Raw genomic sequence first — 14,726 nt, 5'->3', positions numbered from 1 at the left:
GGCAGTAGCCACAAGCAGGTGTGAACCTGACAAGGAGAACCAGGGAAGGACGTCACAATTATCATACAAATGAAAGAGAACACTGCTTCATAAGTATGGGATACATTACTCTCCTTGCTGCCCACACGTCAGCATATCTTGCAGGCCTCTGAACAGACTCAGAGCTCCATTACCTCTTTGTTTAGAAATGAGTAGCTCTGAATATGTCTTTGTGCTGTTGTCACAATGTACAAACTATGGTTCTCTGTGTATCTTTTGTATTAGCTGAATTCAACCTACTGTCCCAATCCCTTGTAAAACTGCCTTTGGCTATATCATACTTGGTTTCCTCTAAAACTCTAAAACTTCAGTGCTAAATACTTACCTGGGAATAAGTCCCACTGAACTCAGTGGTACTATAGTTTGTACACACAACCCATGAAGTATCCTCCAAACCACAAAGAATGTGTGGATTTTACTCCTGTAGGGAAGTAGAAATCAGGTTTGTATCTGAGCCCAATGGAAATATTCCATTGTGTAAAAATAAAGATTAGCGTGAAAGGGAGAATATTATACAGAAGAGGTTGTAGGCTGAAGACATACCTCTGAGCCACTGCATCCCACCCTCAAAAATGTTAAACAAAAACATCTTAAGAGCATATCTACACACTACAAACTGATACCAGAACTTTACTCTCAGTTGACCCTCCCAAGGCAATTTACATGATCATTTTATTAATATATTACTGCCATTTCATTCCTCTAAAAAAAAAACAAGCTGAGAAACATGTGGAGAATTCTCGGATCAAGACTCCTAAATAGATATTCTCTATCTGCACCATCACACAACTACAGTTTCAAAAATGTATTGGAAAGATAGTTGGAACAAATATTAAACTATGGTTAGATAGGCTTTGAGTCAGTGGTTTTCAAGCTATATTTGGAGGGGCCCTGGGCTTTTTTGAACATGTATTAAGTGTTCTTCAGTGAGAAGATTAGTAACAGTGGACAAGCTTCCATGAGAGTTTATCTGCTGCTACCAATCTTCCCCTGCAATGTATAGTCACAGGATTTTCCCCCAGGTCACACTCTTAGTTTATACATGGTGTAAGAATCAACAGACATATGAACAGTACCCCACTGGCAACAAACTGTGCACATCCCCAGGAACCTTTGTAACACTCAGCGATTCCACAGCATATGAAGGTTTCCTTAAGGGAGCTGTAAGGATGTTCAGGGACCCCAGAAAAGCCAGGGTGAATGTTCAGGGCAAACCATAGTTTTATTTAAATTATTTTAGCAAAAACAGGTATATAGATGAGTCTCACTACAATTTTTCACAGCTGTCTCAGCAGCTTAAGGGCTACCTTATGTGAGGTGAGACTATTTGTCCCTCAAGCCCAGTATTGTCTACCTGGACTGACAGGCAATCACTCTCCATAGTCTCTAGCCAAGATCCTTCACACTGCCAGGTTGGAACCTGGGGTCTTCTGCATGCTTTTCCATTAAGTTATGGTCTCTCCCCAACAGGCAGTCCCACCATGGAGGGATAAACACCACAGCTGACCTTAATTATGGGTGCTGCTTAAGCTGCAGGAATGGGGCTAACTTTGCTTCTGAATGTCAGTGGTGACTTGAGCTCCAGAAGCAAATTTTTGTACTTCTCACCCTACTTCTCCTTACCTCAGATTAGGTACTCCATGGGTAACTATTGCTCGGTGGTTAGTTGGAAACTAGGGTGGCCAGATGCAAAAACGGATAACTCTCTGGAGCCCTAAATAGTTGTGCAGAAGTCTGCTGTTAAAGGTGCCAGAGAACTGCCCTCTTTTGCATCTGGCCACCCTCTTGAAGACTGTGTAAGATGCTAGACATTTTGAGCTGAGGACCAACTTAAATATATCTGAGGCTCCCTGAGGCTACATAAAACAATTATAAATAATAAAGTAATGGTTAATTAATAGTCAGAACTATCGGACCTAGGGGATGAGTGGCACCTAAGATATCTTACTCGCTTGCTTACTGATTAAAAGTTCTTCCCATTCTTCATGTTTTTTCAGGCTTTCTGACTAGCCAACAGTAAGACTTTGACTCAAGATGTATAAGTTGCCTGATGTCAACTGTTCACAAATATGTGATCCATGGTCCCTGATTTGGACTGTGGATAGGCTTGATTTCCTCCAACCATAGAGAGTTGAACACACCCCTTCCCCATAAATTAATGAGTAGTTGGAGGGAAAGAAACCAACAAACCATGGAAGTGGGTGGTTCTCCCTGAGTGAATGGTCTCCCCTCTCAGACTCTTTTAGAAGGACCGTGCCAATGCATGCAGCTATGGGTAAATAATTCTTTCTGATAAGAAGAAAATAATCTGCACATGACAGACATCAAAACAACCTCTGTTCAAGGACATTCAGTTACCATAATTAGGTTGCCATCATGGTTCAAATATAAGCCAATTTGAAGTCTGAGCAGACTTACATATTCTGATGAGAGATACATATTATAACAGAGCAGTGGTGGCAGTGGGGAACAAAAACTGATAATAGAGTACTGAATGCACATGATTAAAAGCCAAACCCCCAAATCCTAGACACATTAATTATAGTATCTATACACACATATAATCATAATATTGGCAGTAAACAGCTATTAAAAGGGCAGTTTCCCTTTGCCCCCCAAGCATACTTTATTTACCCTTTAGGCTGAATATTGTCCAGCTAGAGTTTGTAGTTACTACTGAAGAGTAAGCCATAAGAGGCTTTGGAATTTATTTATTTGTTTGTCTCAGACAATGCCAGGGCTCAGCCCAAGAGCATATGTTATATGTTATGTTATGTTATGTTTCTAGGCCTCCTTTTGACCAAAAAGGCCCCCAAGGCGGCTTACACATAAATAGAAAAACACAAATACAAAATACAAATAAAAACAACACAATTTACAAAAATTCAAGCCAACAAAATCCTAGCATATGAAGATGTAACAGCATCTGTGCATGTTCAAAGTGCATTTACCTCACCTTTGTAGCCACAGCCAGATGCCCACACATCTGGGGGCAGTCTTCTATGTTAGAATGCATTGCTTACAGGCAGATTGGAGCCCTGGCACTTGTCATTCCAGAAATTAATCACTGTCAGGAACCAATTTGGAGCAGATGAGGGGGAAAAAGGCTGCTGGTTGTGACTGGCAAATTCTACTGCATTGCTGCCATATCTCATCAACATTTCCTGTGCCTGAGATGCCAAACTGTCTCCCCTAACACAGCATGATAAGAGCTCCACCTTATTCATCTTGGGCTCTTCTGAGTTCAGCAGGCAGCCTCTCTCTTTAGCGATAACCTATTAAATGGACACATTTCTTTGAAGCTTCCTCCTGATTTTCAAATCCAATTTTCCCCAACAAAGTCAGGAGATCTGATTGGGAGTAACTATGGAAACTGAGCTTAGGAGATGGGGAGGGCAGACTTGAAGAGAGTTGAAAGAGCGGCAAGGTTAAAAGAAAAAAAACACTCTGTAATCGAAAGTCAGGCAGTGCTTTAGCACTGGAATATCAGAGGATCTAGAGAGAGAGAGAGAACTGGCAGGGAAGACATGCTGCTGTGAGGGGTATTCTGTGTGGCTGGGTCTGAGTACCTGTCAGGGGAATTGAACTTACCCTGTCACAACAACCTAGGAGACCATCTGAATACTCAAATACATTTAGGTCACCATCTATTCTCATTTGCTCTCTCCACGTTACATCAAAATCTTGGCTGGCCCATTCCCTCCCTGCCTCTTCTATAAGGTTAACAAGTGCGACAAGGTTAAACTACACCACCTGGGCTCAATAGCATCCTTTTCTCTCTCTCTCAAAATGCAGTTCTGAACTAATTTTTTTTTGTTAATTAAAGGGAGATAAACAAAGGGCGGCAGGCAGGAGTGGGCAACCTGAGGCCCTTCCGATTGTTAATGGACTACAACCCCTATCAGCCCCCCAACCAGCATAGCCAGTGGTCAGGGCTGATGGGAGTTGGAGTCCAACACCATATGAAGGGCCGCCGGTTATCTATCTCTGCAACAAAGGTGTGTGTGTCTGTTTTGTTTTGGGTTTTTTTGCAAACACACACACACACAAAGATAGAGACTGACCCACAATTAGGTAGGGTGAGGCAGCTCCCCTCAGGCAGTGGATTTGTGGGAGGTGGTTAGAGTGCTGAACTAGGACCTGGGAGACCAGGGTTGAAATCCCCACTCAGCTATGTAGCTTGCTGGTGACCTTGGGCCAGTTCACCATTTCCGAGCCTAACCTATCTCACAGGGTTGTTGCGACAATAAAATGGGGAGGGTATGCCACCTTGTGAGAGCCAGTGTGGTGTGGTGGTTAGAGTGTTGGACTAGGACCTGGGAGACCTGGGTTCGAATCTCCACATAGCCATGAAGCTCATTGGGTGACCTTGGGTCAGTCACTGCCTCTCAGCCTCAGAGGAAGGCAATGGCAAACCCCCTCTGAATATCGCTTACCATGAAAACCCTATTCATAGGGTCGCCATAAGTCAGGATCAACTTGAAGGCAGTCCATTTCCATGCCACCTTGTGCTCCTTGGAGGAAAGGTGGGATATAAATGTAATAAATAAAAAATAAAGTTAAAAGGCATCAAACTGCCAATTATTAGGTTTTTTATTATATTTTAACCTATATGGTGGGTACTATTTGGATTCTCTGCCTCAGGCATAAAAACGTCTTGGTGACAAGCAATTTCTCAGATCTTCCTGTGATCAGTGTCCAGATGCAATGCAAAGTGAGAGATGTACTTATCTCCCTTTATTTTGAAATTTCACAGTGTCTTACTTATGGCTTAAACAACAGCTGTCAGCAAAGGACTCTTATCTTGCTCTTCGCATGAACCTAAATATGTGAAACCCTAGAGTATGTGGAACATTGGGAACAGTCATCAGGAGATTTGGGGCGAGGTGTCAGCAGTATCCTGATGATACCCAGCTCTATTTCTCCGTAACATCTGAATCGGGAGAGGCTGTGCAAGCCCTGCACCACTGCCTCGACTCAGTGGTGGGCTGGATGAGGGCCAATAAACTGAATCCTAGCAAGACGGAAGTGCTGTGGGTTGGTGGTTCCCGAGTTTGGATAATTGGTCAGTTGCCTACTTTGGATGGGGTCGTACTCCCTCTGAAAGAGCAGGTCCGTAGCCTGGGGGTGCTCCTGGAGCCATCTTTGTCGCTAGAGGCCCAGGTGACCTCAGTGGCTAGGAGTGCCTTTTACCAGCTTTGGCTGGTGAGACAACTGCGGCTGTTTCTGGACTGGGATAGCCTGACCACTGTTGTCCACGCACTGGTAACCTCTAGGCTAGATTACTGTAATGCGCTCTATGTGGGGCTGCCCTTGAGGTTGGTCCAGAAGCTGCAGCTGGTGCAAAATGCGGCAGTGAGACTACTCACTGGGGCAGGGTATCACCAACATGTCACCCCCCTGCTGAAAGAATTGCACTGGCTGCCCATTTGCTACCAGGCCAAGTTCAAGGTTCTAGTTTTGGCGTACAAAGCCCTATACAGCTCGGGACCAGGATACCTGAAAGACTGTCTTATCCCTTATATCTCCAAGTCGATCACTGTGCTCTGCAGGCGAGGGCCTCCTGCAGATACCATCTTATCAGGAGGTTCGTTCTGCACAATATAGGAAACGGACCTTTAGTGTGGTGGCACCTATCCTGCGGAATTCCCTCCCTTTGAATATTAGGCAGGCGCCATCTCTGCTATCTTTTCGGCACCTTTTGAATACTTTCCTCTTCCAACAAGCCTTTTAAGTTGAGAGCTATCCCAGTCTGCGTCTGTGTTAGAATTGTTTAATATGTTTTTAATAATGTTTTTAACCCTTTTTAACGTTGTTTTTTAAATGTTTTTAATGCTGTTTTGTTTTAATGTATTTTAAGATCTGCTTTTATGATGTTTTACAGAGTTTTTAGCGCTTTGTTTGCCGCCCTGGGCTCCTGCTGGGAGGAAGGGTGGGATAAAAAGTAAATAATAAATAAATAATAAAAATAATCAGAGATGAGGGAACAAAGCTGCAACCATCTCCTCTTTTCATTTAGGAATTTGCAAGAGACCATTCCCTTCTCGGGGGGGGGATATGCTTTGTTCATCTCTGAATCTCTCTGAAATCAGTGTTTTCAATAATGTCTTAACATATACCAATTTCAGAGTCCCATGATGATTTGGTTGGACTCAAAACAGGACCATTGAGAAACAACCGGGTGGTATCAGCATGCTCACGGGAACCCCACAGTTTATAGAACTACAACAACAAAAAGGGGGCAATCCCTTCCCCTCTCTGGAAACATCCCAATGAGAACTGAGAATGTAAAACCCTAGAATGTTGAGTGTCAGTTGGGGAGAAAACCCCCCCAGAAAACTGAATGCAGGGGAGTGAATTGGCCTGCTTGATCCCCTAACAGCTTATAATAATCCTCCAGGAAGGCATAACTGGCTGTCTAGAACCCTGAATAGGAGCACCCCTCTTAGCAGAGTGAGGATATACTGCCAACATTTTGTTGCAGGTCTTGTATATGAAGACTAGTTTCCAACATTCCATCTGCACTTTTAATATCTCCATGACATACAGCAAGGCTATGGCAATAGGGGCTGGCTTGGTTCTCAATGGGTCCCGCTTAGTTATAAACAGGTTTCACTCTGGGATACAGTGGAGAGAGGCAAAACTTGTTTTCCACTCACTGGAATCACTGCTTCAGTGGTACCCTGGAGCACTCAGATTTACTTTATCTATATAAGTGAATAGCTGTCATTCATTCCTATGGGGGAAAGTACAGGACTGTACTTGAGGACAATGTTGTAATGAAAGCAAAACCTGCCCACTACCCCTGATAATGGGTGACAGAGACCTCATGGGGTTTGCAAAGAGATAAATTGTGCCCCCAAAGGTCCCTAAAACATACAAACCTTTCCTCTATGCACACCCTGCCCTTTGTAATGATAGATATTCTAAAGGTTTTTATGTTAGTATTCAGTTTTGCATTGTATAGAACTGAAATTCTTGCTGTGACCCCTTTTATCTTTGAATGTATCTTTACAAGCATGTTAACTGTTACTTTGCCCCTATATTGTCCCAAATATACTTAAAGACTTCTACCCACACATGCTTCCTTACATATTTAAAAACCATGCAAGTTACACTTGGCCCCTTTGGAAGTCTGTCACTTGAGTGACATGAAAATATACCAGGAGGCATCACCACCTGGGCAGAAATCTTTTAAACTATCATAAGAAGAACCACGGAGACAGTGGCATTCACACTGTTAAAGGAACGTGTACATGAGGGAGGGGAGGATGTCTAAATGGTGAAAACCCTAAAAAACTGAGAGGCTAGTTTCACAGCAACTTCAAGAGCGTCTGGCTTAATGGGAAAGTCTGACAAAAGCTCAACATTCAGTTTTGTATGGATACATCAGTCTGATGGGACAAATGATGTGGGACCAATCCAGACTATAAGTGATTTTGAGCCTTGTTGTGAATCTTTTAGATTTAGATTTTCGGTAGAAACACACTCACTGTTCTGCCAGTTCCAGTGCATCTCCACCTCTCTCTTCTGAAAATGGGGGCACATGATGCTAGTCAAACCCCACCCCTTTTTACTATAAAACCTGGTGGGAGCAGCTTGCGTGCATTTTTTAAATCTAAAAGAGATTTTGTAACTGATCAACCCATTCTGCCTCCAATGTGGCTAATGGAAATTCTTTGCTGTAGGCAACTAGTGTGTTCACAAAGGGTGCCTCAGATAGGTTGTTTATTCACACAAAGATTGGTTGTTATCCTCACTTTCTAGTGCAATTGATGGGGACACTTTTCTAACCACAAGAAGTCCAATAAGAAAAGTAATGGAAATTGTACTGGAAAGTGCAGGAAAACGCAAGCAATGTCATATAATCTCTGGGCAAACATATCAGGAGGAATACTTAATAAACTGTCAACAGCATATAAACTTCATATAAGCTTCCTTGGGGTTATTTGTTCAATGTACATGTGACTCTCATTGAGCCGTAGTTCAGAAGCACATCCATGAGAGAGCAGGCTTTCATTACTGACACAAACTAAAACTGAAAAATTCACACATGCTTAAAATCTGGCAAAAATTCAAAATTTAAACTTTGAAAAAGTTTCAAATTTCACTTTGGGAAATCAAGTTGGAGGGGGATTTTTTTTTACAAACAACAAAAACCCTAATCTCAATTATTTTAAGGCTAGAATGTAACAATCACCTTGCCAAATTCAATAGACTGGATCTAGACTATGGCTGCAATCTTATATAAGCTTACCTAGGAGTAAGTGCCATTAAACTCAATGGGCTTAGTTCTGAATAGACATGTATAGGATTGCACTGTTAGTTAGTTGCACTTAGATCCCACTGAAATCAAATTAAGTTTGATTAATTTCAATGGGAACTAAGTGCAAATGACTTATTCTGCAATATATATATTTCCTTTGGAATTCAGTCACCTTAAATATTAGGTGGGCACAATTTCTGTTGTCTTTTCAGTGCCTACTAAAGACCTTCCTCTTTCAACAAGCCTTTTCAGTAGATACACTATTCCAGTCTACATCTGCACTTTAATTGTTTTTTAAATGTTTTTAAAGATTTTTTTAAAAGATATTTTGTTTTGCATGTAATTCCCATTGAAATTAATGGAACTTAATTTGATTTTAATGAGATCTAAGTGCAATGAGATTTGGGGGGGATGTTTTGTTTTTAAGAAGTTTTTTTTTAATCTTCATCCAATTTTGTGAAATAAAAATCTACCCTCAGAGCAATTTACACATAAGTAGTCTTTCTAGGACATTGTCACAAATTGTTACAATGTTGCCAAATTTCAGCCTGTTACCACTCACAGTTTTCCATCAGGAAACAAAAAACCACTTGGGGCATAAAATGTCCCAGAAATGCATTGAATTTTGCCATTGGGGTGTATTCCTGCCCCAGCTAATGTTAGCTGATTGGGGTAGTAAAACACCCCATGGTTTTTCATAGAAAAATGGTCACAGACAGGTCAACAAAGAGCATTAGAGTCAAATTTCCCCTCTCATCTTTACAAGAGGAAACAAGCTTGCAGTCACATGACAAAGCAGTAAACAAACTTGCAATCACGTCTCCAAGGTCCCATTGTTGGAGAAGGACACACCTTTGGCTCTTGGAAGAAGAGGAAACATGGCTTCTACAAGCAAAGCAAGTTTTATTTTACAAATGATGGGAATTATAAATGCTAGGAAAGTGTTATGAACACCCCACCCACCCCCTTTATAGCATCAAAGGGGGGGAAAACCTTTATTTGCCCAGGCTGTTCCCCCTCAACCCCATTTTCTGGAGAACATGGGATGGGATGGGATGGGAAGGGAAGAAACTAATCTGTATCCATCCAAAGCTGATTCCAAGGACCCCCTTTATGGCATTCAAAGGAGATAAGCCCCTATCCCCCCAACCCCATTCTCTAAGAGAAGCTGGAATAAGAAGGGAATTAACATCTGAATCCATCCAGAGTGATTCCCTCATGGGTTGGGTAGGTGTACTTTGAAATGCCCAGGGCATTCCCTTTGAAATTGGGTAGGTATACTTTGAAAAAGCCTCAGTTTATTAGCTCTCATCCAGTCCATTGTCGCAGCCAGGCAACAGTTCAGCACATTGACAGCCTCACCTGAAGAAGATGAAAAGGAGAAATAGAGCTGTGTGTCATCAGCATACTGATGGCAACGCACTCCAAAGCTCCTGATGACTGTACCCAACGGCTTCATGTAGATGTTAAAAAGCATAGGGGACAGAACTGACCCCTGCGGCACTCCATACTGGAGAACCCAGGGTGCCGAACAATGTTCCCCAAGCACTACCTTCTGGAGGCGACCCGCCAAGTAGGAGCAGAACTACCGCCAAGCAGTGCCTCCTACTCCCAGATCAGCGAGTCTCCCCAGAAGGATACCATGGTCGATGGTATCAAAAGCCGCTGAGAGGTCAAGGAGAATCAACAGAGTCACACTCCCCCTGTCTTTCTCCTGACAAAGGTCATCATACAGGGTGACCAATCAGTTGTTACCGAGCGGATAGAACCATGGTATAGCAGCAGTAGGAATGTAGCTGGGGACAACTGCTTCACCAGCATTTGCTTCAGAAGATCTTACTTGTGTTGGCACCATTAGGAGGAATAAACCCTACATACCAATGGAACTGCTGCCAAATCCTCAAAGGCAAGTTCACCCTTCAATCTTTTGCTTTTGTGGTGACCATACACTTGTACCATATGTCCCCCAAAGAGGCAAATCAGTGCTTCTGCTGTCAGTATGCATCATTACATGGTAGTGTCTGGTGGTGAATACACATCATCAGACATGACAATGCAACAAAAGGTGGGGTGGGTACTCTGGACCACCTATTTAGATACTATATGCAAGCATAAAGTCAAATTAACAGGTGGCCAATGGTGTTTCTCAGGGCCGGCATCAGGCATGACTGGGACTTTGGGCACCAGACTGCCCTGGGCCCATGTCATCATGCTCCCCAACACCCCCTACCGGCACAGGCTTAAATAGGCCCACCCCACCTACCTCCTGTGTCGCTGCATCAGTGTACTAGTACACGGCTTGACACACACACTTGAGTTCACTATTCCCATATCTCCACTCTGAGCTTATGAATAGCACCAGAAGAACAAAGAGAGCCAGAAGGGATCTAGACACTTTCAGTTCCTGAGAATCTCAGCTTTCTTCCTCCCCACCTTTTTTTTACTGGCAATGGAGAACTATTGGGGGAGGGACGGAGTTTCAAGCTAAGGCTCTTATAGTTTTTCAAGTTCTGGTGGTAAGTCTGATCCACACACCATAAAAGACTAGAGAACACTGATTTAAGCTGTGAACTGTACATAAACAAAGGGGGGCAACTTCAGATGAATCTGTGAGGAGCAGAAAGGATAAGGAAGGGAATCAGGGGAGATGGGAAGAGAGATACCAGCCATGCCTTTTGAAGGACAAAAGAAGCTGACATTGATCAGGTGCTGAAGGAAAAGAAAACTAGAAAGAATGCCACAGACAGTAGGTAAAGATGAGACACAAGATAAGTTCTCCTACCGCCTTTTCATTCCCTCCCACTGACGGATGGCCCTCAGTTTAAAGCTGAGGAATTTATTGATTCTTTGCTTTTGCAGTCAGAATATAAGATGGAGCTGCATCTCCTTGTCCCCTTGGATGTCTTCAGCACCGCAGCTCCTTTCTCCCAACATCTCCTCTAATGACTTTTTTATTGACAAGGCTGAGTCTTAATGAGGAGGTCTGCCATGTGTGTCGTTAAGGGCTGCAGGGGGATGCTTTTTTCACACCCAAGCCAGGGACAGAGCCAGCAAGATTGGGTTATGAGAGGACATGCAGGGGCTGGCTCACAAGAGTATTTACAGGATGGTGTGAGTGCTGGTGGCTGGATAGGATAGAATCTGGACAGGATCAGTTCAATAGGCCAATTCACCCAACCAAAATAGTGTAGAATCATAGAATAGTAGAGTTAGAAGGGGCCTGTAAGGCCATCGAGTCCAACCCCCTGCTGAGTGCAGGAATCCAACTTAAAACATACCTGACATGGAAAAGGGCCCTTGAAGACAGTTTGGAAAGTTCCTAGGCTCTATTTTAGGTGTTGCTATCTGTAAACCTCAAAAACAGTATTCCCCAACCTAGTGCCCTCCAGATGTTTTAGATTTCCACTCCATCATCTCTGACCACTGGCCATGTTAGCTGGGGCTGATAGGAGTATTAGCTCAAAACATCTGGAGGGCATCCACCAGGTTAGAAAAGGCTGCAATAAATAGTTTGGAATTTGGTTACAAAAATGACCACGTTCATCCATATGAACCCATATCTGGGTTTTAAGGTTTTATTTTGTCAATCACAACATTTTTGCTATTCCATTGCTTGCCATCCATACCAGTGAGCAGAAGTTGATGTAATGTATCCATGTTGTCCCTCCCCTCCTTCCCTCCTTCCTGGCCCTTCACTGCCTTTTTCTTGTTTTGGGCATGCATACAGGTATTTCTGTGCTGGAGAAAAATATCTGGAAGTGCAGAAGAGTGGTTAAGAGTTACCAGCTTTAGTTATTATGTTGGGCAAAATGGAGAGTTGTACTGGGGGATACATTTCCATTTCTTTCTTTGTTTTTTTTAAAAAATAATACTTAAGTCTTGTGCAAGACTGATATTTGCCTGACTAAGGCTTGCACAAGAGGGATAAAGAGGTCTTGCGCAAGTCCTCTCTATTAATTTTTTTTAAATGCTGATGTATGTACTGTGTTTATAGTCTTCAAGATGTCATCCCCCACATGTACTGGAGTGGCGATCCTGAGAGAGCGTCTTCTCCTAAATGGGTTGCTGAAATTCAAATGTGCCTTCTGCAGGTGGCAATCAGTGGAAATATGTAAACATGACCTGCCTTCAAGTCGATTCCGACTTATGGCGACCCTATGAATAGGGTTTTCATGAAGCTGAGAGGCAATGACTGGCCCAAGGTCACCCAGTGAGCTTCATGGCTATGTGGGGATTCAAACCCTGCTGTCCCAGGTCGTAGTCCAACACCTTAACCACTATACCACACTCAAATCATTTGGGCTGCAGAAATCTCAGGCTCTTCTCTAGACTCTGTTTAAATCAGACCCATTTGGTGAGTATCCCAGCCCCCTGGGGAAATTCATCAAACTCCCACATAGCGCGCTTTTAAACAAGCTTTGAAAGTGTTTTTATTCTGGAAGGCTTTTTATGATTCATTTCTGTATATGCTGGCTAGTTTGTTTCATTTTAATTTGTGTTTTTGTCATACTGCTTATTTTACTGTTTTATGGCATTTCTGTGTAAGCTACTTTGTGGGGGGGGGGGTTAAGGCAAGGCACAACCTATGGAAGTAAATGAATAAGTGAATGGGGAATAATAGCCTGAGTGGATATAAGCTTCAGTCCAGGGTAAAGCACTACCTGCTCTGCAGTGCATGACTAGACATCTTCTCTGGATTCTGGATGGTGGGCAGAGAACCTAAGGAGCAGCCAATTGCTGCTCCACATACTATGGGTTAGCAGGACACAGATGAAAGGACTGCCAGCCTCTATAGCAGGGATAGGCCATAGGTCAGTGGTAGAGCACCTGCTTTGCATACAGAAGGTCTCTAGTCCGATCCCCAGCATCTCCATGTAGAGCTGGGAATGTCCCCTGTTTGATATCCTGCAAAGATGCTGCCAGTCAGTGCAGAGCAGGAATCACCAACCTTTTTGGACCAAAGGGCATACTTCAAATTTTGAGGGAGTGCTGGGGACACCAGTCACAAAATGACTGCCATGAGGACATGGCATAACACCAAATGGCTGCCATGGAGGTGTGGCATAACACAAAACTAGATAATAGTCATGGTGAAGCTTTTCCCAGAATTATATTTCCATACTAGAAACGGCTTGACCTGTTGAATTTCTGCCTGCCATAAAGCCGTTAAAGGCACAAGAACCCTGTTTTCCGCAATGTGAACCCTAAACCAAAGCCTAAGCTGCCATCCTGTACTCACCTAGATGTAAGCCCCATTAAACACAAAAAGGCTTACTTGTGAGTAGGCATGCATACCACTGTACCTAAGTATAGGGAATTCTTAATGAGTCCCTGCAAAGCAGGAAACATGCCTAAACCTCTTTGCAAAGTGTTCACATTTGCCTTTTGGAGGGAGGGGGATTGTTTAAGAATTACCCACACTTATTGTGTAGTGGTATTTGCAGAAAATAACTTCTAGGCACTACCCAATCTCAGGCAAATCCAGCACAGGGAAGATGCATCTTGGTTGCTATGGAAAAAAGAAGGGCAAACTCTGGATATTCCAAGAACTAGAAAAAAGACAGAAGCACAAAAGGTGCACTAAAAGGAAGGGCAAAACAGCAGCTCTTTAGGATGCCAGGAATTCCTATTGCCTGATGGTCAAACAACTCACAGCTTTGACTTCATTCATTGGCTAATAACACTGAAGCAGGAGCAGCCGGGCTGGCTCATTTCACATAAATATCTTAGAAGGGTACCTGCACATTTTGCTCCATAACTTTCTTTCTGGGAGGGATAGAGACTTACCTTTAAAAAAAATTAAAGCTCAGATTCTGAGCTACCTGCTGGGGGCACCATGAAGGTCTTTATGAGCACTGGGCTGGTGACCCCCAGCTTATATGATATTGAACTAAATGGACCAATGGTCTGACTTGGTATAAGGCAGCTTCCTATGTTGTTCCCAACTTGTGGCCTGAGGGCTACATGCAGCTCTTGGCCTAGTTTCATACAAGTGGCAAGGAAGGGGGAAAGGGGACACCAGAGAGAGGGAGAGAGAAAGGAGTGGCAGAAAGAGAGAGAAAGGAATGGCAAATAAACAGGAAAGGAGGTATCCCCCTCACCTTTGGCTCTGGCCTCACCTGCTATTGGCTCCAACTCCAGCCCATCCACCATCAGTATGTGCCCCTAAAAGCTTACCCTCAAGGGAATGTGGCCCTCAACTGAAAGAATATTGTACATTCCTGCTCTACAGGATTAGGCCCAAACAGGTGTAGGAAGATAACACACTTGTAACAAGCCATGTTATTGGGGGAAAGTGCCAGAAGGTAGGCCAGCAGGAAGAGGCTACAGCCTAGTTCCAGGAAGACAGCCAGCATCAATCCATACCAGATGACAAAGGACAGGAGTCACTGAGCAGTCTGTATCAACAACCAGGTTGTCA

At 43.3% G+C, this 14,726-nt stretch overlaps 1 protein-coding gene across 5 annotated transcripts in view; it reads right to left on the bottom strand.

Moving 5' to 3' along the window:
* Positions 1 to 14,490, bottom strand: part of SKAP1 (src kinase associated phosphoprotein 1) — a 523,306-nt gene extending 508,816 nt beyond the window's left edge. The window contains exons 1-2 of one of the 5 annotated variants that reach the window (XM_061589931.1): positions 3,631 to 3,716; positions 365 to 460 (exon numbers count right to left, since the gene is read on the bottom strand). Coding sequence is in view for 2 of the 5 variants with exons in the window: in XM_061589927.1 (XP_061445911.1) it covers positions 14,407 to 14,458 (52 nt within the window). In the remaining 3 variants the exon portion in view is untranslated. Of the gene's footprint in view, positions 1 to 364; positions 461 to 2,995; positions 3,309 to 3,630; positions 3,719 to 14,406 lie in introns of those variants that run through there. The other 4 variants (XM_061589928.1, XM_061589927.1, XM_061589930.1 and 1 more) reach the window with 4 other exon arrangements.
* Positions 14,491 to 14,726: the final 236 nt, after the last annotated feature.

The sequence above is a fragment of the Rhineura floridana genome, chromosome 11, assembly GCF_030035675.1.
Source record: "Rhineura floridana isolate rRhiFlo1 chromosome 11, rRhiFlo1.hap2, whole genome shotgun sequence".
In the NCBI taxonomy this organism is placed as follows: domain Eukaryota; kingdom Metazoa; phylum Chordata; class Lepidosauria; order Squamata; family Rhineuridae; genus Rhineura; species Rhineura floridana.
Note: the sequence above shows the minus strand (reverse complement) of the source record. Positions and strands in the feature narration are given on the sequence as shown.